The sequence below is a fragment of the Grammomys surdaster genome, unplaced genomic scaffold, assembly GCF_004785775.1.
Source record: "Grammomys surdaster isolate TR1022 unplaced genomic scaffold, NIH_TR_1.0 125956, whole genome shotgun sequence".
NCBI classification, from domain to species: domain Eukaryota; kingdom Metazoa; phylum Chordata; class Mammalia; order Rodentia; family Muridae; genus Grammomys; species Grammomys surdaster.
The window spans coordinates 1,156,069-1,179,500 of NW_021620775.1; the positions used below are offsets into that span (position 1 = coordinate 1,156,069).

The following is a 23,432-nucleotide window of genomic DNA, read 5'->3' on the forward strand; positions in this document are numbered from 1 at the left end:
CTCTCTGAGAGCACTGGGAATTTGAATCTGTTGAAAATGGCTCCCCTGACTTCTGATGTCTTGTTGATCCTTGCTTTGTAGGGGCACCATTCTGGACCAGTGCCCCACTGCCTTTGTCTAGTGGTTTTCATATACTACGGACAGACTGCGTGGAAGTGGCAGTTAGTTCTGCCCATCGGCTTCTCCAATGGTATAAAGAAGTTATATTATTCCAATGCAGGCTTTTTATGATATCATAAAATGACTATTCTGCAGTTTCACCATAGATCTTTGAGGATCATTCCAATACTTATAGTCTATGGTTTTAGAGTAGGGAGTTAAATTAGGAAGGAGTGGGTATGGTGGCACGGGCCTTTAATCCTAACGCTCAGGAGGCAGAGGTAGGTAGATCTTTGTGAGTTCGAGACTAGCTTGGTCTGCATAGATAAGACTTTGTCTCAAATAAGAAAAGAAAGAAAAAAGAAAGAAGTGATTACAATGATTAAATAGAAATGGGAGCTATATCGTTCAGTCAGCTAACATCCCTTATCTTTGTGGGGTGCGTCGTCTGTGAGCCTCGGTTTTCTGTCGTAAGACAGAAATACCGACAAAACCTCATAGTGCTTGGCAGAATAAATCTGCACTGGAGACAGGGTCTCTCGCGGAAGCTTTATACACTTGCTGGGCCAGGACTGAGCTGGCCGGGGCGGGGCGGGCGGGAAGGGGCGGGGCAAGAAGGCCGGCTTTGTTCTCGCCCCGCCCCGCCCTAGATATCGCGAGAGGGCTGGCCGGGCTTGGCTTTGGCGGCCGCGTCGCTCCCGCGCTGGGGCACTAGGCCGGCCTCCTCCGCGGGCCGCGGGCTACTTTGCCGGCGGCGAAGGGCCGCCCGCCGCACGGCGTCGGCTGTGGCGTTGCGGTCATTGTGTCGTGACGGAGACGCCGGTAGTGGTTTCCGCGACAGCGGGTGCGGCTGCTTTAGCCCGGCCTGGGCTCCACGGCTGCCTGGAGGGTCTCTGCAGCGCCCGCCCCTTCTCCTCCGGGACCCCACGCCAGCAGCGACCCTGAGCCGGCAGCCGGAGCTACCGGCAATGGCGGCCTCGACGGCCTCGCACCGACCCATCAAGGGAATCCTGAAGAACAAGACCTCTGCGGCTTCCCCGGTGGTGGCCTCGGCCGAACAGCCCCGCCGGACCGTCGAAGAGGAGCTGAGGTGAGAGCCGGGAGGCCGGCCTGGAAGCCTCGCCTTCCTGGCGGACTGGCAGCCGCGGGGAGCCGGCCTCAGCCCTGCCCCTCCGGCCGCGGGGTGGAGCGGGACCGGAGCCGCCAGAGGCGGTGGCGTTTGTCGCGTTTTATTTTTTAAGTACATGTGCACATTTTAAGCTTGGCTTTTGAACTTCGTGTCCTTGAGAACGCAAGAAATCAGATTGAAGTTCTAAACCTTTAACGTTAAGCTTTTATTATGCCCCTAGCCTAAGCCAAGGTAGGTAAAATTCTTCAGCAAAGGAGTTTCTTTTTTGCCCTTAAATCTAGGTTTAGGCTAATGAGATCAAAATTTGTAAAAACCAACCAGAAACAAACACATTTCTCCAATAACCACTTTACCGCGTTGGTCTCTCAGTACCTGGTCTGTCATCATCCCTGCACTAAATGAAACCAAAATTTTAAAAATCACTCATCTGTATTTAATGGAAAGTTACTATTGCTAAGTATTTTTGTACCTGCAGCTAGAGTTTTGGGTGCTTTCTAGTTTGGGGTCCTGTTTTGCATATCTAAACGCAACACTTCAGAGAGAACCAACTTGAGATATTGACAGAAAGTATTGTGTGTATTAGTAAATGCCTGGAAACTGCCCAAGGTCCATTAGTGAGAACTGGTGAAATATTAATTATGGTACATTTGTATAATGGAACAGTATACTAGGCTGAAAAACAGGAGAGGTGTTCTGGCTACAGAGAAAACTACCCAGAGTTCAGTGCTCAATGAAAATAATGTGACAGTACAGCGTCTGAGGTATAACTATACCAGTGGGTCAGACAGCAAAGGGGCCTTGAATAGTATGAGTTACTAAAAATATAATAGGAACTCTTGCATTCAGAAATAAGGCTTAAGAAAGGTTACTGAAATTTGTAGTAGCAGCTCTAAAATGAGAATGCTGTGAAATCCTAGACTATTAGAACCAGGACACTCCTATATCACGGATCTAATTTGGAATTGTAAGAGTAGCTAGAGACAAGTTTATAGGAAATTTGGAGAAAGTCTCTTTTGTGGGTTCAACTTAGATTGTGTCCCGCAGAGACAACAACCACCCCACCCCATGCTTTGAGTTTGACTCCTGCCTTCCTTCACAGTTTTCCATCCTGTACTTGGAGTAAGCTGCTTTAAAGCCATTTGACAGATTGTGGGTCATGGGAAACAGAGTGCCACAACACAATAGCAAGATCAAGATGATTAAAAGATAAGTTCAGAAGGCACGACACAGCTTGGATATTAAGCAGCAGAAATGGGCTTTCACTGACATTATCCCAGTGACCTTTTTTCCAACTACCAAATGTCTCCTTTTTCTGTGCCCTTAACTTCCACACATTCTCAGATTTGCTGCCCTGTAATCTAGAGCACAGTACTATAGGTTAGCCTCCTTCAACTCCCATGCTTGCCCAAGATTTACGTGCAGGTCTTCCCCCCCCAACCTCCTCCTCCCAATGCCACTAAATAAGATTGACTCCGTTAGTTAAATTGCTTTTTCTGAAAGAGTTCCTGGCAGGGCAGGTTCACTTAAAAAGGGTTTTATAAGCTAGTTGACTGACTGCCTTGACTGTAGCAGCCCTAGTTGAGCAGGCACTACCAAACTAACTCATTGAAGTTCATGATGTATATGTGGTTCCAGCTGGTAAAAGATACGCCTATGGTTTCATAATCAAATGCTGTAAAAAGATTACAGCAATAAAACTACATTACTGTATACATGTAGTTGCATATTTAAGTCCCTGGATTTGATCCCCAACATGCAAAGGGAAGGGAAAGGAAGACACACACTTGTATAAAGTATGTGATAGACATATATCAAAAGGTCAGTGGAACTCATCCTTTTGTTCAAGGAGTTCCAGAGTGTATGGTAGTAGTTATAATAGAAAATCAAAGACCATGTCCATAGTGAGAGAGCTAAACATGTTCCCTGTGGACAGTTAATTCTCCTTCCCTGCTGATGTCTTTGAGCATCCACTAAACTACCTTCAATATTGGTGTTTAGATTATAGAAGGATTCCAGTAAGGAAATTCCCAAATAGAGAACCTGCAAATAAGGTAAAATGTAACTTACCTGGCTTTATAATGTAAAATACAATTACTTCATCATTATCCCTCTCACCTGCCTGCACTTACTGGAGGCTATTATCTATAGCAATTAATTGCAGAGAACTCTTAAGGAAAAATTGAAACACGTCAAGTATGTCTTCATAATTCACACTTTCATGCATACTCTATTGGTTGTAGTACTTAAAACTGAACATAGGGATTGAGGAAGATGGCTCAGTGATAAAGCACTTGCTAGGCATGTGTGAGGACCTAGGTTTGAATGCAGAACCCATGTATAACCAGAGGATAGCATGCACGTCTATAATCCCGAGGTTATACAGGGAGACGGGAGGCAGAGACAGGAGAATTCTTAAATCCCCAGAAGCTTGAACTTGAGCTAGCCTGGCATACTCTGGAAAAAGATAGGGATGCAGTCTCAAGGAAGGCAAGGACCTCACCCAGGGTTGTTATTCCCCCCTACCCTCATACACAGGTACAGAGGCTGTTTGTTTTTAAAACAATATATAGGTAAAGTGAGGTTTGTAAATTTTAAGTTATTTCTAATAGCCTTTGAGCATTTTGATTATTTTTATTCATTTCTTTTCAAGACTGAGCGAATTATTATTTGGAGATTTGTTTTTTAGTGATTTATTGCATAAAAAAACCAATTTACTATACCCAAACTAGCCTTAGTTCCCCTGCCCTAGCCTCTGGAGATAAAGGACAAGAGGCATGTGCCAACAGATCTCTGACATATGCTCTTAGTTTCTTCTCCTCATTGAATTAATACTATGAGTTCCACTGAGTAGTTTTCTCAGATGACATTTGTCAGGTATTAGTTTTAGCGAGTTAATTAAAAACAGACTCAAGCCAGGTGTAGTGGTGCACGCCTTTAACCCCAGTTCTCAAGAGGCAGAGGCAGGTAGATATTTATGAGTTCGAGGCCAGCCTAGTTTGCAGAGGGAATTCCAGGACAGCCAGAGCTACCCAGTCTTGGACCAAAAAAAAAAAAAAGAGAGAGAGCGAGAGAGAGAGAGGTTCTGCAAACCCATATTTGGGCAAGTTACACATTACAGCATGGCTCAACTGTTTCAAAAACCATTGTTCTCTCCTATGATTGTGGATTTCCCATAGTTGTTTCAGGGTACCTCCAGTGAAATACACATCTTATGAAGTCCTAACCTAGCATCCAGAGTAAATATATGTGCCCTTTATTAAAAAAACATCGCCCTTTGATTCTAAGGTTCTAGGATACTATCACCAGAAAAAGAAAAAATTGCTGATTGTAAGATGGTATCCATTTTAAGATATACATATATATATATTTTAGGATATATTTTTTTAGATTTGGAGTAAAAATGTTTGTTTGCAGTTATCAGAAATATGTTAAATGTTATTAAATCCTGTCATAAGAGAAGTTGTAGTTTAGTGCTTAATATGAATCCTATCTGTGCTACTTACTGATTTTATTAGATCTGGCTGCCAATGATTTATTTATTTATCTGTACCTAAGTATAAGTCTAAAATGAGTCAAAATACTGAGCCCAGTACCCTATTCTTAACTGTCTTGTAATAAAAATTTGAAAACACACAAATACACACAAATACACACACACACACACACACACACACCAAGGTGCTTGAATTCCACTGATATAATTTAAGAGATAATTACACTCTAACATTGTCTTTCTGTCTACTCAAGAATGTGGAGTATTAAAAGTCAAAGCTAATCAAAATAGAAAGATTATTTTCTAAAAGTTACCATTTGTTTGCTTTATTGTTAAGTCTTGGTTTAATTTTAATTGTGGTTTCAGACTTCAAAGTCTTGAATCTTTATTTAAAAAGACAAATGTTTATTGAAGTATGAAAGTTTAATACTTTGAAGCAAAACTCAGCTGGCCACTCTGAGCACAGCCAAAAGTATCAAACATGCTAGGAGAAGCAGCAAGGAGTTCTGGGAGGTTCTTGAGATGGCAACATTGGAACCAAAAAAGTGACTATACAGGACAAGCTTTAAACAGTCTGCAAAACAGTCACCCAAGAGGGAGAGTGAAACTGAAATTAGCAAGTGTGTTGGCTATCACAGCAGATCTGTCATTTCCTGGTACCCTTGTTTTTGTCTGTGGAATTTGTGACCCAGAAAGTGTCATGTAGTTCATGGTGATATTTTAATTGAATTCAGGTTTGCTCCTTGGGTTTTGTTACTCTGCCACTAACATTAATTACTTAAAATGTTAGGGATGCTAATGTTATGTTAGATGTTAGCTAACTTCTATCATATCCAGTTATTAAGAAGACAAAAGTACCTTAAATTGATACAGTATAGATATCTTATATCAGTATAAATGTGCTTTTAAATATATATAATACTATTTTAAATTTATATATTATATCATTTAAGATAGAGTAGAAAGAAAATGCAAAAAAAATACAAATTATTAGTGGTTTAGGGTACTAGGATTATACTTACTAAATTGTATTCTTAAATTTAAAAATGTAGTTTGGAGCTAGAGAGATAGCTCAGTGGTTAAGAGCACTGGCTGCTGCTATTCCAAAGGGCTTGGGTTCACTTCCTAGCATGCATATAGCAGTTCAAGACTGTAATTCCAGTTCCAGGGGATCCTACACACCCTCACACATACATACATGGAATATATACAGGCAAAAAAAAAAAAAAAAAAAAAACCAAATGAAAAATGAAATAAAGAAATCACTTAAAATTTTTTAAGTAGAAAAAGAAAATGTAATTTCTGTTTGTGTTCTACATTTTTCTTTCTGTCATTATCTTACAAAACAAATTTTCCGAGAGTTGATTTTTCTTCCCTCATATTAGATTTACCCATTAAACTCCAAATATCCACCTAAGTTTTGGGGAGTCGGGGAGGAACACATGCCCACACTGGAGCATGCACCTGCCGATCTCCCATTTTCAGGAGTTCATTCTTATCTTTGACCTTTTTGAAGTGTAGAGTCAGTTGCTCTTGTTTCTACTAGCTTCCAGAAGATTCTCCTATCTCCATCTGTCAATGAAATGCTGGGATTATGGATACCTGTGACTGCTTCTTTTTAAATGAGTTCTAGGCATTGAATTCAGGTAGCTAGACTTAACAGAGGTAGTGCTTTAGATACTGAGCCATCTCCTTTGCTCCCAGAACCCCTGTAAAAAGGCATAGGGGTATGTGCCTATAGTGATAGTGTTGAGATGGAGACAGGAAGGATCCCTGGAGCTTGCTCTAAAAGCAAATTGTATTATTTTTTTATTAGTAGTACTTGATTGTTTTTCTGCTTTAATTTTTTTTAATTAAAATTATTTTAGATTTTTTAAAATTTTCATTTTTCAAATGTATGAATGTTTTCCCTGCATGAATATCTGTGTACCACATGTGTGCCTGGTGTCTGGAGGCCAGAAGAAGGGCTTGGATTACCTAAACCTGGAGTTTCAGGTGTGAGCTGCCGTGTGAGTGCTAGGAATAGAACCTGGGTCCTCTGGAAGAGCAGCCTCTTAACCCCTGAGCCATCTCTCTTAGTCTTTACTGTGAGCTTCTTTGGAATTTGTCCATAAGCAGAATGAATTATTTGCTTTCTAAGCAAATAGTAGCTAATGATTTCTAAACAGAAAGTGTCTAGCTATTTAGCAAAACAAAATGCCTGAGAATGTAGATTTAGGTAGAAATAGAAAGTTGATTTAATTATGTATTAAAAATATTTGTTCTTAAACTGGAGAGTGAAAGCAGTTCTATCCTTTGATCCCAGATGGAATGAGAGAAATGACTTCTTCAGCTTGCCCTCTGACCCCACATATAACCCCTCATTATATCTACACACAGTAATAATAAAGTAATAATAATAAAAGATATGCCAGCCTCTGCCTGCAAAGTATTGGGATTAAAGCTTGGCTCCAACACAAAAGCACTTGAAACTTATTTTCTAAACTCAATTCTCTACTATGCTAAGTGAAATCTTGTTTTAGAACTTTTAACCCAAGATTTTAGATTTTAAAGTCTTAAACATTTATTTTCTGTGCGCATGCATGCATGCATGCGTGCATACAGTGTTCTTGGAGGCCAGAAGACCACATTGAACCTTCTGAGCTGGAGTTATAGATGGTTGTGAGCCACCGTGTGGGTGGTGGGAACTGAATGTGGGTCATCCTTCACAAGAACAAGTGCCATCTCTTCACGTTACAGAGCTATCTCTTGAGCCCTGTTCCCCATCATAAACATTGTTTATATTTGCATGCTGTTTTGTAACTTGTTTCATGGACATCATTTCAGTTGACTCTCAACAACTCTGTAAGGACTGTTACTGAGGCTGTTGAATAATCGTAATCATTGTAGGACTAACAAACTGAAATCTCTTGTCCCGAGGTTACTATTAATGTAGTGTGGCACACGCCTGTAATCCCAGCACTCAGGAGGGAGAGGCAGGTGGATCTCTTAAGTTTGAGGCTAGCCTAGTCTACAGAGTAAGTTCCAGAACACAGGGCTGTTACACAGAAAAACCAAAAAATAAAATAATGTGATAGAAGGCCGTAAGTCTGAGGAAATAAGTACTGTTAAATCAAGTTCTTTGTACCCAGTCTAACTCAATTCTAACCCAATTAAATGAGTATTAGTGCCATTTTAATTTGGTTGGCTGAAAATTCAGATGAACCTCCATATGAGCTGGATTTGTAATAACAAAACATTTGAAATGTTTTTCTATGCCTAAAGATAATGGCTCATGTGTCACAGATTTTTGGCTTATTACAAGCTTGTAAGATTTTCCTAGGTGAAGAGATTTTGAGCTGTAGTTTCAAGCTTACTTGTGATATCTGTGCCAGTTTTTACCTTTGAAGAAATTAAGGGTGAGACTGAAAAATTGCATTCAAAATGCTCAGTTAGCTGAACTGTTAACTGGCCTTAGAAAAAGAGATTTTGACACATGCTACAACCTGGACAAACCTTTAAGACAGTGTCTTAAGTGAAGTAAGCCAAGATAAACACTATATGATTCCATTTGAATGAAGTACCCAGAGTAGTACTCATAGAAAAAGAAGGCCTGGGGTGAAGGGAGACGTGGGTCTTTTGTAAATAAGTGTTGAGTGGAAATACTGTAAAGATTCTGAAAACGGGTCCCTCGAGTTGCATGACTTTATTCAGTGGATAGTAACAGATATTCCCAAGTCATGTCTATTTCCATTTAAGTAAACCTGAATATACTATTTCTTAGCAAACATATTTTCTAGATTAAAAAACAAGCTATAAGCCAGTGTGATGGCACACCTTTAATTCAAGCACTCAGGAGGCAGAGGCAGGCCTCCTGAGTTTCAGGACAGCCAAGGCTACACAGAGAAACACTGTCTCAAAACAATTTTAAAAATAAAACAGAACAACCAAAGTATAATTTTTGTGATCTTAGCAGTATCTGAACTTAATAAATTTCCTTTATTTATTAAGGAAAATTTCATAGAGGGTATGGTGTCATACAACCTGTTGCTTAGCAGAGGCAGACAGCTCTCTGAGTTGAAGGCCAGATTGCTATTCTACATAACAAGTTCTGGGTCAGCCACTCCTACATAATGAGACTCTGTGTGTGTGTGTGTGTGTGTGTGTGTGTATGTGTGTCTGTGTCTGTGTCTGTGTGTCTGTGTGTGTCTGTGTGTCCACGAACCTATGTTTGAACAAGCACATAACTTTATTAAGGTAGGACAGTAAGATAGACTTTTATTTCAATTGTTACTTTTTACTTTTGTAGGCCAGTTAAAGTCTTAAGTATGTCATAGCATATTAGTGTTTGGAGTGTCTGATATAAAGTATGAAACTTTGTTTTTAATATGGATACTAAATGCTTTTTCTTTCTTTTTAATTTCAGTAAAAAGTCTCAGAAGTGGGATGAAATGAACATCCTGGCAACATATCATCCAGCTGACAAAGACTATGGGTTGATGAAAATAGATGAGCCAAACACTCCATATCACAAGTAATGTGACATAGACATCCTTTCTTTTGTGGCTTGTTTCCATTTGCATCATAATGATACAATTTTCTAAGTAACAGATACTTTAAATATGTCTTACTTTTCTTACCAGAGTACTAGTTAATGGTTTACCTGAATACATTTTTGCTAATACTGTGTAACTTCCCGTTATTGCTATAGTGAATATTTATTGCACCTAGATGGCTGTTAGCTGCTGATACACCCTAATTCCCCCTTTTATCTTCATTGCTGTTATGTGTATATGTGTGAAGGTGCGTGAGGAGGCTACAAGCCAAAGTCAGATCGCTTGGAGCGGGAGTAGAGATGGTGTGAGCCGCTTGGTTGAGTGCTGACCAGTCTCGGGCCCTGGCGAGCAGCGAGTGCTTTTGACTTGCTGAACCATCTTTCCAGCTCCAAGTTTTATCTTTTTGAAAGGAAGATGAGGTTTTTAGTTCCCCAAGTATAAAGCAAAGCCTTTCTTTGTTTAAAAAGTGGGGGGGGGGGCTATATAGAGGAAGTACAGAAGAAGTTTTGTGTTCTTATTTTATATGATGCTGTAGTTCTGATTTGTAATTTTGGAAATGTTAGGTCTCAGAATTTTTCTTTTTTAATTTAAGATGTGTTAACACATATTTTGGGCTGGCCTAGAATTTACCATATAGGTCAAGCTGACCTTGAAGTCTGAGTAGTCCTCTGGCATAAGCCACTGTGTCCAGTTAGAATTTTAAAAATAATCTTGAAGTAATACTGTAAAGCAGTAACCAAAAAGAGACAAAAATAATGCATGAATAAACATTATGAGACAGTACAGATTCTAAATAGGTAGAACACTTAACGGAGAGTATGGCTAAATCTGTAAATCACGTGCTTTTATTTTTTTTATAATTTTGTTGACAAGATTTCATGAAACCGTGGCTATACTTGAATTTGCTATATAGCTGAGGATGCTTTTGATTTTCTTATCTTCCTGCCTACATCTGTAGTCCTGGAATTACAGGACCATGCCCAGTTGATGTGTTACCGGAGGCCTTGTGAATGTCAGGTGTGAGTTATAGCAACAAAAAGAGGCTATCTTTTAAATTAATGGGATAATGTGATGCTAATAAAAAAATACAAATACACATAAAAATGTTAAAGTCCTTGGCAAAGGAAATAGTGTGACAGAAGATACAGAGAGTGAAGCTAAATAGTAATGAAATTTGAGGAAAGGACTAAGTGTTTGTGCCCTTTTTCCTATTAATTACATGGTAATTGAAATACATCTCAAACCCTTTATCAAACCAGAATCCAAAGTTAGGATTTTCTTTTCAAAGAAAATCGGTTTTTATCATAGCTTGCATTAGATTGGTTTATTTTGTTTCTTTTAAAACATTTAACAATGACAAAAATGCTTTTTTTTTTAAAAGATCATGTTAAACTAAGAGTCTCATTGTTATTGTACATATTAGTTTATATTCTTTTGTATATACACACAGTTCATTTGTAACCTAGAATTTTCTGTTGAACATTACTACAAAAGTCAAAATGGACTGGAGAGTTAGCTTAATGGTAAGAGCACTGACTTCTCTTCCAGAAGTCCTGAGTTCAATTCCCAGCAACCACATGGTGGCTCACAGTCATCTGTAACAGGATCTGATGCCCTCTTCTGGTGTGTCTGAAGACAGCTACAGTGTACTCATATACTTAAAAAATAAATAAATCTTTTTTTAAAAGTCAAAAAATTCATGGTCTTTCCCTTAGTTTCTCCCAGATCCTCCCACCTTCCCACTCATCAATTGCATTTGCTTTTTTTTTTTCTTTAAAAACAAAAACAAAAAACCAAATCAGTAGAGTCCAGTGACCTTTTTCCTCCAACTAGGTTCTACCTCCTTCCTTGCACAAATTTCTAGTAATGCCATCCTTAAGCCTGCAAGGGATAAATCTGTTGATTTGATCAGAGCCTTCATGATCTGATACTCTGGGGGTGTGATCACAGATAACACACCTAATACTGTGCTTTACTACTACTTCTTTTCTCCCATAGATTCGTCAATCAGCTGTTCAGTGAGATAATCAGAGGGATATGAAAAACTATATATGAGCCCACCAGAAATCTCAAGAGTAGGAGAGAGAAGTGAGCTTGCAGTGAGCACTGCTGATCCTGTCACTGTGGTTAGGGATTAATCCTGCATCTTCAGGAAGCCCTTGGGGGGAGTTCCACAAAGGAGAGGTCACTTGGCTCTGTTTCTGTGCGTTTCTTAATCCAGTGAAGTTGGCGGTCAGAATTCACCACCACAGGATCTAAGTTCTTTTTTCCTAGTCTATGTCCATGTAGACCATTTCTTTCTTTATGGTGATACATAAACACCAATTCTAAAACCAGCTCAGCATTTTCAGTGCCGAATTGTAATTTCAGTAATCACAAAGTTGAGGCCAGCTGGGTACATAGCAAGACAGTTCCCTTGAAAAATAATACTAAGACCAACAAATGGGTTATTTTGCATTATTTGTCCATCTGTCTCATTGGATACAAAAATTTACGTTTTTAGTTTATTTTTCTCGTTATAATTTGAGTTTTCAGTGCTTTGTGATTGCCTGCCTTTTTGTCTTTTACCCCCTCTTGTTAAACTTCCTTTTTTTTAATGCTGAGGATTGAACTCTAGGACCTTATGCATGTTTGACATGGACTGTATGTCTCTAACTACACGGATTGAATAGAAACTTTTAAAGTTAAATTTCAAAGATGATAACAAACCTCTAAATAAATTGTAATTTTAATTAAATAATACATTGTGTTTTCAATCTTGATTTTCTAGCTATTCAGTTTTATTTCATGTGTCTGTTTTAATAATGTGCGTGTTAATAGAGAATGCTTGTCGTCCTAGTATGATAGGTGATGATGAAGATGCCTATAGTGACTCAGAAGGCAGTGAAGTCATGACTCCAGACATCTTAGCTAAGAAGTAAGTATGCACTTCCCATAGGGAGTTTTAGTTGTACAAAGTCAAGACATTTGATAGTGTGCGACGTGTACATTGGTTTGGGGGTTTACTGACTACATGTTAAATACTTGCTCTACCACTGAATAAGCTCCCCAGCCCTTAACTAGATTTTTTTTTATGTTATTACAGTTTGCAGTTAATATTAATCCACACAGGAAGTGGGAAGGTTAAGAATACCTGAAAACTTGAATCTATTTTTCTCTGTGTGATGGTGCTATTTGTAAATATCCTATTACTTACATGGTAAAGGTGTGAGAACGGCAGATATAAGTTACTGCTATTGATTGATTTCTCACACCCACTCTGCTCTCCTTGCTGTTTACTGTCTCTGCATCCCTTCCTACTTTTCCTTACGTTGTCTTCATCAGTTAGAGCTAGTCTGTTTATTGATCATTGGGGATATTATCAATGCTCAAGTTGAATGAGTCATTTAAATAGTACAAGTATCTCAGTTACTAATGTCTTCCTAAATATTATTATGTAGATTAGCTGCTGCTGAAGGCTCAGAGCCAAAGTATCGGACTCGAGAACAAGAAAGCAGTGGAGAGGAAGATAATGACCTCTCCCCTGAAGAGCGAGGTAGGTTACTCATTCAGCTGCTTTTAGTATGATGCTAGTCATTTTTATTTAGAAGATTGAAAACTTACTTTCGTATTGGGGAAGTAGTGGGCAGGAAAGTAGGAAGCAATAGAAAACAGATTCTACATATGTGAGTTTCTTATATAATAGTATTTCCCCCCCTGATTCGAAGAACTTCAGTTGGAAGAAATATTTCCGTCTTCCAAGTATTTTCAAATATTCCTTTCTTTGTATTTTTTTAGTGACTGATAAAAAGTAGATATTTGATAACTACTTATGAAATGAATGCTTTTAGTATCATTTAGAATTGGAATGCTCTTCAGGTGGGTAGAGCCTTGTTGTTGTGCCTGTCCTGTGTTACAGTAGTGATGCAGGGCTGGGGTTGTAGTGCAGTAGGGAAAGTGCTTACCTAGTGCGCAGAGCCCTGAATTTGAGCCCCAGCATCAAATAAACTGTGTTGTCTATAATCTCAACCTAGAGAGGTGGAAGCAGGAAGATCAGAAGTTCACCCTCATTCTTGTGTATGTAGTATAATGTTATTTCAAGCTACTTGAGACCCTGTGTCGAGCAAAGCAAAACAAAACAGTGAAATTTATCCAGTGAAACAAGATGATAAAATATAGAATGATTATACCTGTCTCTTATAAATGGAGTGACCATTATAATAACTTTATTGAACTCACATGCAACATTCAGAACTATGGGTGACAGTGTAAGCCCTTATTCTGCAATTGAATATTCAACCTCAAAAATTAGCCTAAATCTTGTAAGTTGAGCTTTTCAGTATGTTAACTCAGATCTCTCACTTAGAAACCTGATAAAACTGAATCTTCATACAAAATGACCCAATAATACCTTAAGCTCTAAGTGCAAGTTTGACCTGTTAGATGTTTCATTATATCAAACTCTTAGCCACAGTAGCATTTGCTAAACATCCCAAGATCATTCTTACAATCTTAGAACAAAACCAGAAACGCTATGGCTTTTCTTATTTTACTTCTATATAAAAGGATTTATAGGTCTTGGGAACAGTCTTAGAAGAAAAGCTAGAGAAGTTCTCCTTGCAGGATGAAAGAGCCTCTCATGGTCCAGACAGACAGAACATGCATAGTTGAGGCGTTACTGCTTATGCATATTTTTGTTTACATGGAACGATGGTCATACAGGACTATGTTTTTTTTTTTTTTTTTTTTTTTTTTTTCTGAGACAGGGTTTCTCTGTATAGCCCTGGCTGTCCTGGAACTCACTCTTTAGACCAGGCTGGCCTCGAACTCAGAAATCCACCTGCCTCTGCCTCCCAAGTGCTGGGATTAAAGGCGTGTGCCACCACTGCCCGGCTAGGACTGTTTTATCTTGCTGTTTTTTACACTTTTTGAGCTATGAGAATGTATTATCTTTTCAAGATAAAATTAGGTCAGAGCCCTTTCTGGAGGACCTGAGTTCAGACACCACAATCCGTGTCATATGGGTCACAGCTACTGGTATCACTAGCCTCAGGCATTTGCACAGGCTTGTGTGTGAAGTCACTCTATGACCAGAACTCAGACATCCACCTGCCTTTGCATCCTGAGTGTTGGGATAAAAGGCGTGTGCCACCACTGCTTGACTAAAAAATCTAAAAGTATATAAAATGCCCCGTTGATCTTTAGTATCTGCAGGCATTGAACCTGTAGGTTTAAGCAACAATGATTTAGAAATATTGAGGGGAAAAAAATGAGTTCATGTGTCAGTGATACACATGTTTTTCTTGTCATTATTCCCTATTCCCTAACAGTATACCATAGCAACTATTTACATAGCATTTAACCTAGAAATGACTGAACATACCTGTGTGTAGGTTATTTGCACATACTGCAGCGATGTACATGAAGGATTTGAACATCCATATTCTGGTGCCCGTAGGTGTCCCGGAGCCAATCCCTCAAGTACTGAGGGATGGCTTATACATAGTTGTCCTGTTCTTTTTTAAAAGAAAATAATCAAAAGCTTGTAGCTCAGTGATAGAACACTTGGGTAGCACTACTGAAGCTTGTTTGGCAGATTCTCAGCCCAAGTCCATTATCAGCATTAACGAGAACCTGGCAGCACAGGGACCCTTTAAGGGGGTGTCCAATAAAAGTTGTTTCTAGTATTTTCCACATTATTCTCCCCAAACTTTTATCTATTAAGGGTGGGGATTTTATTGACCTACTTATTAGTTCTCATTAAGGGTAATTATCCATCAGTTTGGAGTTCCACGAGTCAACCTGCAGGGGTACCTTTTGACCTATTAATATAATTTTATTAAGTGATTTCCTACTGGTAGAATTACTAAATTGTATAGATGTTATTACCTTTAATAATGACATGTCTGGGACAATATTTTGAATTTACAGAGAATCTTTTTGTTTTTTGAGACAAGGTCACACACTAGCCTGAGCTGCCCTTGAATTTACAGTAATTCCCTGCCTGGGTCTCTGCAGAAGTAGGCTTATAGATCACAATAAATACTATTTTTTAAACATATTTTTTATTTTTTAAGTATGTGTGAGCACATGAGGCGGTCAGAGGATAGCTAATAAGGAGTCAGCTCTCCACCATGTGGGATCTGGGGATTGAACTTGGTTGTTAAGCTTGTCAGCAAGCTCCTTCAGCTGCTGAGCTATTTAGCCAGTGTAGATAGTCTTTTTTTTTTTTTTTTTTAATTGTTGTTTTGTTTGTTTGTTGGAGACTGGGTCTTACTAGGTAGCTCTGGCTGTCTTAGAACTCACTATGTAGACTAGGCTAGCCTTAAATTCACAGAGATCACCTACCTCTGCCTCCTGAGTGCTGGGATCAAAGATGTGTGCAACTACCAGCTATTCTTAGGAAATCTTAATGTATAGCACAGTAATTAAAATTATTAGCTATGGAGTCTAAGAAATACAAGTTTATGTTCCAAGTTGGATATTTGTTTAAGTTGTCTAGTTTCTCAGAGCCTAGATTTTATTTTCTAAATTGAGAATAAAATAAAAATGATTTAGTTTTGCGTTTGGCAATGCACTCTTGTGGTACTAATGACTCAAGAGGCTGGGCCATGATGAGCTATTGAGCCCTCAAGTTAGGACCAACCTGAAAGTTTAGTGAGACCCCTATCTCAAACAGACTTTAAGCTGTTGGTGACTATTAAATGAAGTATTTAAAGCTCTTAGCTCTCATGGTGTATTCTAATTGGTCAGTAAATACTTTTAATGATTTAAAATAATCAAGATATTCTTCTTAAAAGTAGATATAGAAAGAAAATAGCCTTGCTGAGTTTCATAAAAACCTAACTGTGCTTTTTTATTTTTTGCATAATGTCATATTAGTGTTGTCTAATTGCAAAATGAATATTAATAATCAAGAGAGGATTTTGGGATTAGGAATATGACTCAGTTGTTACAATATTACTTGCCTACCATACAAGAAGCCCTGGATTCAGTCCATGGCACTGCCTAAAGTGGGCCTGGTGGCCCATGCTGTAAGCCCAGCATGAGGCAGATAGAAAGAAGAAAGGATCAGAAGCTCAAGGTCATCTCTCTCTTCCTTGAATATTTGAGGCTAGCCTGGGATGTGTAAAACCTGTTTTTTAAAAGAGAGAGATTGGGATGATCATGTCAGCTTTCTGTGAAATAAGGTTTCATAGGTCGTGTGCACATTTTTGTGTGTCTAGGTAGATTGTCACTCCTCAGGAGCTGTCCACCTTATTTTTTGAGAGGATTTCTTACTGGACTGGGACAGACTAATTAGGCTGAGCTCTATGACGGCGCTGCCTATCACAGCCTCCCAGTGCTGAGATTACAAATGTGCAGCACCATGCCTACTGTATGTGGTGCTGGATCAGACTCCTGCTTCTCTGTGAAGTCACTGATGGTTGTGGGCTCAATCGTGGGTGCTGGGAACTGAACCCAGATCCTCTGCAAGAGGCAGCCAAGTGCTCTTAACTAGTCAGCCATCCCTCCAGCCCCTTCATTTTATATGTTTCAAAGTAAGTGCATGTGTCTGATACTGGGCGTTTGGCTTTTTATGTAGATGCTTGGGTTCAAAACTTAGAATCACTTTTGTATTTCTTCATGAACAGTTCAAGGAAGTTCTTTCTCTTTATTTAAATTTATTTATGTATTTTTTTATGTATGAGTGCTCTGTCTGCATGTACATCTGCAAGTCAGAAGAGGGCATCAGATCCCCTTATCATGAGTCACCATGTGGTTGCTGAGAATTGAACTCAGGACCTCTGGAAGAGTAGCCAGTGCCCTTTACTGCTGAGCCATCTCTCCCAATGAAGTTCTTTTTTTTTGTTGTTAATTTTTTTTTTTTTTTTTACCCAATGAAGTTCTTTTAGTAAAATATAGCAGTTGTGTTGAATTGCCACTAATTATGTTTCTAAGTCATGGCAGTTTTTTAATCACGAGGACTTTTTCTTAGTGAAGTATGGCATGCGCCTGTTTCTTCAGTTTGTTTGCACATTATTCATTCTGTGCCCAAATGTGTGCGTGCTCAAGGGGAGGACAGAGGACAACCCCTTCCACCATGTGCCAGCCCTGGTGCATTCCTGTAGTATTAATTAGCATTTGGGAGGCCAAAGCGTTGGGAGATGTAGGTCATCCTTCGCTGCATAAAGAACCCTGGGGGTACAGGAGATGGTGCATGGAAATGAAAGTACATTACTCATAGCTCTTGACCCAGAATTAACCACTGCTAATTGTTGGATCTTGTCATATTTGTGTGTGTGTGTGTGTCTGTCTGTCTGTCTGTCTGTGTCTGTCTACAGGCTTTGTGCATTCTTCATACATACAACTATAATTTACCTTTTGCTTCCCACTTAACTATTATTAGACAGTTTTCTTCTGTCTTTAAATTTTCCTCCCAAAACTTCTAATGGTTTTGTCTAGTCTCATTCATTGACTGAGGTGCATATTTGAGTCATTTAAATAAAGCAGAAAACTAGCAAGATTTTTATAAGGTAAATATTTTAAATTTTGCAGGCTGTATGGTCTTATTACAAACTATTTGATTGCCATTGCACACAAAACCAGTCATCAGCTGATAGAAACATTTAAATGAGTGTAACTGTAATACAGCAGATCTCATGCACAGAACAAGCCGGCATCAATCCCCTAGTCGAGACTTTCTAAGCTTTTAAATCTTTTATAGAAAAGAAGCGGCAGTTTGAAATGAAAAGGAAGCTTCATTACAACGAAGGACTGAATATTAAGTTAGCCAGACAGTTAATTTCAAAAGACCTACATGATGATGACGAAGATGAAGAAATGTCAGAGACTGCAGATGGAGACAGCATGAATATTGAAGAGTCAAATCAAGGTCAGATGCCTTAACCGTGTCACTGGGACTGTGCTTCTCTGTGCCTAAGATAGTGTGCTTCATTATGCTTAAAACTGCTGGAAAATCCCTCAGGACATTCTGCCGATTTACTTTATTGTGTCAGTGTTTCTACAATTTCAATCCTGTGACCAATTTCAAAATACATTTTATGGATAAAACTATTAAGACCTTATGCTATATAGTGGATTGTTGTTATTATTTTTTCTCATCCTTTACTTGGCTTTGAGTAAGGATATTTGGTTTGATTGTATGAAGTCATATTTTATTTAACAAGAAAATATAAATTAAAGCTTAAAACTTTTTACCTGTTTTTTTGTTGTTTGTTTTTACAGTTGAAGATTAAACCAGGGCTTCACACATGTTATTAAACGTAAAGAAAACAGTTTGTTTTGTTTTATGTGGGGTTTTGGTTCTGGTGAGATGGTCTTATACCATAACACAGGCTAGCCTTGAAATCACAGCAGTCCTCCTGTCTCAGCCTCCCAAGAACTGGTATGAAAAACACTAACCACCATGACATTTCTTTACTGCATTGACAGTTATTTTGAATTTTTATTTCCTTTTTCTTTCTTTCCTTTTTTTTTTTTTTTTTTAAATTTAAATTGAGATAAAGCCAAGCTGTGTAGCCTACGAGAACTTCATTCCACCTCCCTCAGCTCCAAGTGCTGGGGCTACAGGTACCCACCATCATGTCCAACTTTTCCTTCGTTTTTTAAGTTTTACTTTCTGAAGCCTAACAGTTAGTACTCTTAGGAAATATATTTTCTTTCATTTGATTTTGAGGTACAGGATCAAACCCAGGGCCTTGTATATATCTACCACTGATTTGTATACCCCAGCCCCTATTTTTGTTCAGCTATTCTGTGTTTAACAAAGGTGAGCCAGGTGTGGTAGTATACATCTGTAGTCCAGGACTAATCTTGGCTCAAGGATTGCTGTGAGTTTAGGCCAACCTGGCCTACAGAGCAAGGCCTGTCTTAAAATGCAGTGGTAGTTCTACCCCACTATGGATGGAGCATATAGTCACTACTTGCTTTATTCTCATAAGGTGAGGGGTTTTTTGTTTTGTTTTGTTTTGGCAGTGTAGTTTGTTTGTGGAGCCTAAACTGGTATAAATAGTTGTTATATTTGCATGCATACTGTGAAATAATAATTCAGTGATATGAGATAGATAGTAAGTTGTCTCATTATAGTGTCAGATTACAATATTTTGCTTGAACAGACTTCATCCTAGTGATTAAGTCTTTCTCTTCCTATTATCTATTTTTAATTGATCAAAAATATGGACTGGGGTATACTCCAGTGGTAGATCACCCACAAACATTCTGTCTCCTAATTGCCCTGAGGTGTTTGTTTCCCACCCCCACTTGCCAAGTACTCAAATGTCTTCTCATCTGCTTCATTCAGACTTTCACTTTGCTGTCAGCTCTTAGTGTGTGGTGACAAGTTAGGAACACTCCTCATTTGCTGCTGAAATGTTTTTACCCAACTCAACACAATGATAAAGAGTAAAGGAAAAATCACTCCTCGCTTCTCTTAATAGCTTTTTTTCAGAAAAGCATTTTTAATTTGTTATTTGAGAATTTTGCATGTATTTTGGTCATGCCCACTCCCCAAGTCTTCCCTCTAACTCCTCCCAGACCACCTCCAACCACATCTCCTTCCAACACAGTGTTCTTTTAACCCACTGAATCCAGTTACTGCTGCCTGCGTGTGCGTAGCATAGGTGTAGGGCCAGCCACTGGAGCATGGGCAACATATCCGGGCCCACATCTCTGAAGAAAACTCCCTCTGCCCCAGTAGCCATGAGCTGCCAGTAACTCCTCTACTAGGGGTTAGGGGATTTTGTGAGCCCCCTCCTCCATCCATCCTGGAGTGTTGATGACTTGATCTCATGCAGACAAACACAGCTGCTCTTGAGTTCCTGAGTAATGGCCCTGCCATGTCCAGAAGACACTATGTCCCAGCAGTCCTCCCCAGCTTCTGCTGCTTGCCAGTCTTCTTCCATGTTCCCTGAGCCTTGAGGGGATGAGACAGATACCCCGTTGAAGGCTGAGCATCCATGGCCATGCTTTACACATTGACCAGTTGTGAGTCTCCATATTAAGCAGTCTCTGCTGTATAAGGAAGCGTCTATTAGCTGCACTACTCTGTGCCTAATAGCTCCTGAAAAAAACAACTGATTTTTTTTTTCATCTCTGCCTACAAAACATTGAACTCTATAGACTGTGTATATAGACATGTCTTCCCAGGTAAATAGAGTATAATGTTTTGTATTAGCTCAGTTTCCGAGTCTTCTGAAATGGAAATTAAAATACCTCTTCATGGCATCAGAAATGTACATAAGGATGGGAACTGTACAGTAAGGCTTAGACAGGTCACTTTGCTCTTTGGATCTTCTTAATCTTCAAAGCTCCCATGTTCTGTAAAACTTACTACTTTCCTTAATCTCTCCCTCCCTTCCTCTTTCCCTCCACTCCCTTTTTTTTGCTCCATCCCTCTGTTTCTGTTTCCATAAATGGAGAAGTGTTTAGGCTCTGAAGTTAGTGTTTTACAGTTATCAGGTAAAGTGAATTTGTTTAGTGTCAGATACCTGAAGCTATAACACTTAGCTTTTCTCCTGTGTTCACTCACAGTCTCCCTTTTGCCCTGTCTGTACAAGATATTCCTACTTTTAGAGTATTTAATAGTATTTCTAGATTCTTGGAAATCAGTCTAGTTTAGCCTACATCAGACATACCTTACTGGTTTATTATTTTATATTTGCATATTACCTGTGCCAGGACAAGAGTTTTTAAATTTATTCAGTTCATTTCAGAGTTGGTCACATTTTTGGGGTATTTTTGTTGCTTTTGCTTTGATAAATACCCGAGGAAACAACCTAAGAATTGGAGTAGGGGGCCTCATAGTGTCGGAGGTTTCAGTCCACGTGTGCTCAGCTCTGTCACTGTGGGTCTGCAGAACACATCATGGTGACTGTGGAGGCCCAGGGCACAGTACAGCCACTGGGACAACTCCACTGCCTCAAGTTTCTACTCTCAAGTAGAATCAAGCCCTCAGCACATGAGCCTGTGGCATTTCATATCCAAACCTTAACAGCAAAGTGTACTGATTTTTGTTTCTTCCCTTTTATCTTTGCAGGATCTACTACAAGTGACCATCTGCAGCACAAATCACAAAGTTCATAAGAGAAACGTGTTGAGCAATGCAGTCGTTGTCAAATACAAACCTTGTTACTATACTACACTGCTTCTTGTTCTCTACAACTCGTGACTTATGCATCAAAATACATACAGTTATATATTGCCAAGATTAAGACCATAGAGACGGAGTAGATGGAAACATGCCTAATTAATGCATATATTCTTGTGCCTCATACTTCACCACAAATACAGTGTAATGTTAGTAGTCCAAAACTGCTTTACTTTTGTAAGAACACTGGTTACTTTGTATAAGATATTATATAGCTTTTTATGCTTTAGAGATTAAATAATATCATGGGGGAAACTAATTTATTTTTGTCACTTCTAGATGATGGTACCTCTTATAAAATATTTAGGGGTAGTTTGATGTTTTTTCTTCTTTTAGTCAAAAGCCTATTCATAAAGTGGGAGATATAGATGGATAAATATTTAGGCTGAAAGGTTTTCTTTTTAATATTTATCTTTAGCTTGTTTTGGCTAATTGAGGTTTCTAAGGGTTATTGTTCATTTTCTGATCAATGACCTTTAAAATTCCTGTTGATTTTCTTTGTGCTCAAAAGGAATAAATCTTTTCATTCAAACTGGTTTCCCCCATTCCCACCCACACTCAGATAAATGTCCAGGTTAAAGTTGCACTGACATCTGCTCTGCTTGTTTTAGTACGCTGTGCAGACTTCAGACGAGGTTTTTAACACCACGTGCTGTCTTAGTTTCCCATTATTTATATTCCTGTGTTAACCTGCTTTGATTTCCTACTTCCTCTGCCTGAACACATGCAGTTGGAGAGATTGTATTACAGGATGGCAAAGGCTATTGGACGAGAGGAACTCTTCTTCATATTCTGTCGTCCGCTGCAGTAGTGAGTGCTCACTTTGGCACCTGCTAGTTCTAACACAGGAAGGAAGCGGGTCTAGTAGTAGCCATACTGTGGCAGGAAGGACAGCTCGGCAGCTTGATCTCTGTACTTCTCTGATTGACAGCTTGGTCAGTAAATGGCTGATATTGGTTCATTTGACATTAGACCTTAGCAAACAATGAACTAAGGCTTTTTTGCACGATGAAAGCATTGTATGTAATCAGAATATGATTGTTCTTGAATGTACAGACAGAATTATATCTGAACATTTTTAAATTTAAAGATTCTGCGGAGTCTGCTTTAAGGGAATATGATAATGCACACTATGACAATGAACGTGATTCCTCTAACATGATAGAGATCATTTGCGTTTTCCCCCCTGAAATGAAGTGTAGTTCCTGTGTGTCTTAGTTTTAGTGATGGTTTTCTTTGTAGTCATTTATTTGTATCATAAGTTTTTGGTAGCACCAAATGAATCTGTTATATGACACAGACTTTTAAAATAACTTCTGTATATTATATATATGAAATGGCTTTTATTGAACAGCTATCTTCCACTTTAAATTTATGGAACTATCATGATGTCAAAATAAAAAAAAAGTGGGAAGAGTCTTTACTGTTAGAAGAATGTGCTTATTTTGAATGTCTTTTTTTTTTATGCGATTTTACCAGAGTAGCTCTGAAATGTTAGTGCAGTATTCTAACCAAACATTTTAGCCACTGAACCACTGATGTACACACGAAGCAATGTATACCTCATCTTTGTAAATTAAGCCTGTTTGAGGGATGTGGAAATTAACTGTATATATGTATGTGAATATGTTCATGTACCAGATCTGTGCTCTTAATTTTCTCGTTTTGTGTTCTTTTCAAACTGTTTTTATTGTGTGTGCATGGGGTTTTGTCTTCAGTGTGTGTCTGTGCACTGCTTGTATGCAGTACCTGTGGAAGCCAAAGGAAGGTGAAGGTGAAGTCAGATCCCCTGGAGCTAAAGTTATAGGTAGTTGTGATCTCCCCTGTGGGTAATAGGAGTTGAACCCGGGTCCTCTGGAAGAGCAGCCAGAGCTCTTACTTGCTGAGCCATTCATCCAGCCCTTTCCTCTTTGTATCCTTGGAAGTTCCACCTACTCTTTATATTTGTAGACGTGGCCTATTGTACAGTGGGGAGTGGAGGGGAGTAAGACTTAAACATCTGATTCTTTGTGTTTTCTGTAAGTTCTTTCCTAAAACTTAAAAATCCCA

At 38.9% G+C, this 23,432-nt stretch overlaps 1 protein-coding gene across 1 annotated transcript; it reads left to right on the top strand.

Moving 5' to 3' along the window:
- The first annotated feature begins 878 nt into the window (after window positions 1-878).
- Ppp1r2 (protein phosphatase 1 regulatory inhibitor subunit 2) lies at window positions 879-23,038 on the top strand. The gene is made up of 6 exons (XM_028753797.1): window positions 879-1,189; window positions 9,127-9,234; window positions 12,096-12,173; window positions 12,697-12,791; window positions 17,943-18,110; window positions 21,273-23,038. The coding sequence occupies exons 1-6, from the start codon at window positions 1,068-1,070 to the stop codon at window positions 21,317-21,319; spliced, it is 618 nt and encodes a 205-aa protein (XP_028609630.1). The 5' UTR covers window positions 879-1,067; the 3' UTR covers window positions 21,320-23,038.
- Window positions 23,039-23,432: the final 394 nt, after the last annotated feature.

Bases quoted from the DNA above. Each gene is read 5' to 3' on its own strand.
- Ppp1r2 (XM_028753797.1), top strand. From the start codon at position 1,068: ATGGCGGCCTCGACGGCCTCGCACCGACCCATCAAGGGAATCCTGAAG. The intron at 1,190-9,126 runs GTGAGAGCCGGG...TTTTAATTTCAG, and splicing joins ACCGTCGAAGAGGAGCTGAG to TAAAAAGTCTCAGAAGTGGG. The intron at 12,792-17,942 runs GTAGGTTACTCA...AATCTTTTATAG, and splicing joins CCTCTCCCCTGAAGAGCGAG to AAAAGAAGCGGCAGTTTGAA.